Raw genomic sequence first — 4,256 nt, forward strand, 5'->3', positions numbered from 1 at the left:
GACGTGAGTCTGAGTGAACTCCGGGAGTTGGTGATGGATAGGGAGGCCTGGTGTGCTGCAATTCATGGGGTCACAAAGAGCTGGACACGACTGAGCAACTGAACTGAAATGAACTGAGAGCAGAGGCCTGGCGGGCTGCAGTTCAGTCCAAGGGGTTGCAAAGAGTCAGATAGGAGTGACTAACACTTTTAAGTGGGGCTTCCCTGGTGATTCAGATGGTAAAGAATCTGCCTGTAAATGCAGAAGACCTGGGTTTGATCCCTGGGTTGGGAATATCCCTGGAGAAGTGAATGGTTACCCACTCCAGTATTCTTGACTAGAGAATTCCACAGACAGAGGAGCCTGGTGTGCTACAGTCCATGGGGCTGCAAAGAGTCAGACATGACTGACCAACAGTTTTCAGAACAAAAGCTATGCCAGACATAGTTTACCATTGTTTCCAGCCTATAGCACTGGCCCAACTCCTCAAATATTTGTTGAATGGGTAAATTCCTTATAAGGCTGGTGGAGAAGGAGAGGAGGTAAAGAGTGTAAAACACTATATAAATATTTAGAGCATGTGTGTGTGTGAGTGTGTGTTTATCAGTACACAGAGTACTACGGTTAGTACATGGTATTTGGTTAAAGGTCTGTCTAGTCCAAGCTATGGTTTTTCTAGTGGTCATGTATGGATGTGAGAGTTGGACGATAAAGAAAGCTGAGCGCCAAAGAATTGATGCTTTTGAACTGTGGTGTTGGAGAAGACTCTTGAGAGTCCCTTGGACTGCAAGGAGATCCAACCAGTCCATCCTAAAGGAGATAGTCCTGGGTATTCATGGAAGGACTGATGTTGAAGCTGAAACTCCAATACTTTGGCCACCTGATGCGAAGAGCTGACTCATTTGAAAAGACCCTGATGCTGGGAAAGATTGTGGACAGGAGGAGAAGGGGACGACAGAGGATGAGATGGCTGGATGGCATCACCAACTCAATGGATATAAGTTTGGGTAGGCTCCAGGAGTTGGTGATGGACAGGGAGGCCTGGCGTGCTGCAGTTCATGGGGTCGCAAAGAGTCAGACACGACTGAGTAACTGAACTGAACTGAACTGAACATTTATTTTTTTATTCTTGCTTGAAATCTGAACTGAAAATAGCCCTCCCTCTTGCAGTAGCAACACAGACACTTCTTGTGTTATATCACTGACTCTCCCCAACTAAAAGTAGTGGATTGATCTGAATGTTCATTTGCCTCTTTTCTACTGAAGCACCTGATTAGGCCACAGAGCTGGGAGCATTACCTCACAGTGCTTTCAGTCTCCCAATACTCAGTTCTCTCATTACATATTTGGTGATTTAACTCACAGACCTGCTAAGATCACATTCCCAAGCAGTCTTCTAAAACTGCCCATCTCTCCACAGACTAACCAGAATGGCCTCAGAGAAGAGAACAGCCTAATGGAAGACTACACGTGTTAGCAAAATTACCTGCATGGAGCACATAGAAAGTTTCAAAGGTGTTAAGTTTCCATTTTACACATTTCGCCTAGAAACTTAACAGGAACTTCAGCAACATGGTGGAATATGATACTGTAAACCAATTATACTTCAATAAAATAAATAAGTAAATAAATACACAAAAATAAATAGCTAAGTAAAACTTAGATTTATATCTAGGCAACAAAGAGAATCTGACATTTTATGTGCCAGCACATAGTAGGTGCCCAATAAATAGCTGCTGAATAACTTTGGGGAGGGGGAAAGTATGTCTCAGTGGCTCCTGGCCTTGATTGCCTCCCCATCAGATACTATAAACCCCCTTCCTGTCTTGGAGCAGGGCTTTAAAAACACTACTCTAGTAAAAGCAGGCGTATCTTCACAATCAAGACAAGCTTTTGTTTTACTCCACAGTTTAAAAAAAAGGGGGAGGGGGGCAGAGTTGCCCGAATTTCTAGATGGGAAATGGTGGTTTCTTTACTGCAGGAGTGCAGACCGGCCTCGTGGTTCCTGGGGGTGAAACGTGCAACTCTTCTTCCTCTCCGTGTTCTTGGCTGGAGATAGCTGTGGGTAAGTTTGGGGAGATGGAAGAAGGCGATTTCAGTGTCTTCACGTAGAGAGACGCTAATCAGGAAGTCAGCAATAGCCAAAAATCAGGAAGCCAGCAATAGCCAAAGGAAATTCAACTTGTAGTCGCGACTGTTTGGAAAAAAAAAAAAAAGAGGCGGGGATAAAAGTAGGAAAAATCGGGGGAGGGGGAGGCTAGTAAAGGAAAATCAGAAAAGAGAGTGTGTCTGCGCACTCTGTTGTTTCTCCTGCGTTTCCTTTCTCTCTCCCTCCAGAAGCTAGAAAAAGTTTGCAGGCGCAGCATTCGGGATGGGTGAGCGGGATGTTGATCTGCAGACCCTGGAGGAAAAGCGCCCGCTTCCCTTTTCCCCATTCCCGCAGCCGTCTTCCCCTCTCGGAAGGACGGAAGGCAGTCCTCCTGGAGACCCAGGGAAGCTGTAGCCCGCGATCCCTCAGGGCTCAAGCAGCGAGTAGCACTGTCTCTCTGGCAAAGCCTCCCCTACCTCTTCCATCCTCCTCCCGGAAGGGAAAAAGGCAAGATCGAACCTCTAAACCGACTTTACCCCTCCCCCTCTTCCTGGGGGAGCTGAAGCAGAAAGTACGGTTCTGTGATTCACTGGAGAGAAAAGAGGGTGGAGGCAGCAAAGAACTCCGAGTGCCAGAACTAAGTTGGTTAGCTGACAAAACGCACGCAGCTTGCAGCGCTTCCGCGGGTGCTCCAACCCTGCGGAGACCAAGCGTGCTTGGCGCGGAGCAGGCGCGGGGTCAGGGACCGATTTGCGCCCCGAGGGCTCCAGGGGCGAGGAGAAGTTCCTACAACGAAGGGGTGGTCAGCGGTGGAGGGAGATCGGTTAAGCGGGGTGTTTTTTACTCATTTGGCCGCCTGGAGAGTGTCGGAGAGATTGGCAAACGCCTGGGAGAGGAAAGAGAAACAGAGCCCTGAAAGAGTGGAGAAAGTGATCAGGACTCCGGTTCACTGCCTGCAGCTCTTTATCTGCCTTGGCTAGTGCTTTTTATCGGCGGTTCAGCTTCCCAGTACTTTGCAGCTGAGGGGACTTCTAGACCGACGGTCGATCCCACATCCTTCAGTGCGCGCGCCTCCCAACTCCGCAAGACCCTCCTCAACTCCTCATCCTCGAGGGCGAAAAGTTCCGGCCACGAGTAGTTCCTGCCCAAGGTGATTTTCAGTTCCTTACTTGATTTTTTTGTTTTCCTCTTGGGAACTTTTGGGTGGAGGCTTTGACTTTTTGTGTGGAAGCTACTTTGGGGAGCGAGGAGGGGGGGAAAGTGCAATTTGATGGAGAAAAGCGACTCCTTGTTTTCTCACACGTCCCGTCCCTTAAGCCACCACTTCTAGAAGATTAAAGTTGTTGGACGTGGGGACAGCTGAGAGGAGAACAGGACTTCTTTCCAGGTGGAGCCCCTCCACCGCCTGTTGAGTCTGTTCCTCCTGCGTGCATGTGTGCGCCAGCGGCGGCGCGGGGTGCGTTGCTCTGCTTTGGAGTCTCAGCTGGGACCAGAGTGAATGGCCCCCAGGGGCTGCGCGGGGCCTCTGCCTCCGCCACCTTCTCCACAGACCTGGGTCTGGCCCAGAAAGATGCTAGCCATGGGGGCGCTGGCAGGCTTCTGGGTTCTCAGCCTCCTCACTTATGGTTACCTATCCTGGGGCCAGGGCTTGGAGGAGGAGGAAGAAGGGGCTTTGCGAGCTCAAACTGGAGAGAGACTGGAGCCCAGCGTAACTGCCCTGTCCCAGCCCCATCTCATTTTCATCCTAGCGGATGATCAGGGATTTAGAGATGTGGGTTACCATGGATCAGAGATAAAGACTCCCACTCTTGACAAGCTTGCTGCCGAAGGAGTTAAACTGGAGAACTACTATGTCCAGCCTATTTGCACACCGTCCAGGAGTCAGTTTATTACTGGAAAGTAAGTGTTACTTTATTCTTTGCAGATATCTTAAGCATTTAATTAAGATGCAGCTCCTAACTTAATGGAGTTGCAGTAAATATGGGAAACTAAATGAATGAATGAGTGAATGAATGGATGGATTTAATGCATTTAGCTGTGGTGGGTATTAAAATGGATGTCCTGTTGATGATCTTGAAAGTCTCCTCGCTAGATTAGTCTCATTTTCCTTACTCTCAGCCCGCTGTGAAGTGCGTTCAGAGTTTTAAAATGAGATCAGAACTTATAAACTCTGAACGCACTTCACAGC

General features: G+C 48.6%; 2 protein-coding genes across 2 annotated transcripts in view; both read left to right on the forward strand.

The window, feature by feature from the left end:
• Positions 1-1,741: 1,741 nt before the first annotated feature.
• LOC105002055 overlaps positions 1,742-4,256 on the forward strand; it is a 93,252-nt gene continuing 90,737 nt past the window's right edge. Inside the window, exon 1 of the mRNA XM_010858493.1 lies at positions 1,742-3,218. Within this exon, the coding sequence (XP_010856795.1) occupies positions 2,364-2,984 (621 nt within the window). The 5' untranslated portion in view covers positions 1,742-2,363 and the 3' untranslated portion in view covers positions 2,985-3,218. The remainder of the gene's footprint in view (positions 3,219-4,256) is intronic.
• The window catches only part of ARSJ (arylsulfatase family, member J), an 85,390-nt gene continuing 84,345 nt past the window's right edge, over positions 3,212-4,256 (forward strand). Inside the window, exon 1 of the mRNA XM_010858492.1 lies at positions 3,212-3,967. Within this exon, the coding sequence (XP_010856794.1) occupies positions 3,567-3,967 (401 nt within the window). The 5' untranslated portion in view covers positions 3,212-3,566. The remainder of the gene's footprint in view (positions 3,968-4,256) is intronic.

Source organism: Bison bison, unplaced genomic scaffold (genome assembly GCF_000754665.1).
Source record: "Bison bison bison isolate TAMUID 2011002044 unplaced genomic scaffold, Bison_UMD1.0 scf7180017864389, whole genome shotgun sequence".
NCBI lineage: Eukaryota > Metazoa > Chordata > Mammalia > Artiodactyla > Bovidae > Bison > Bison bison.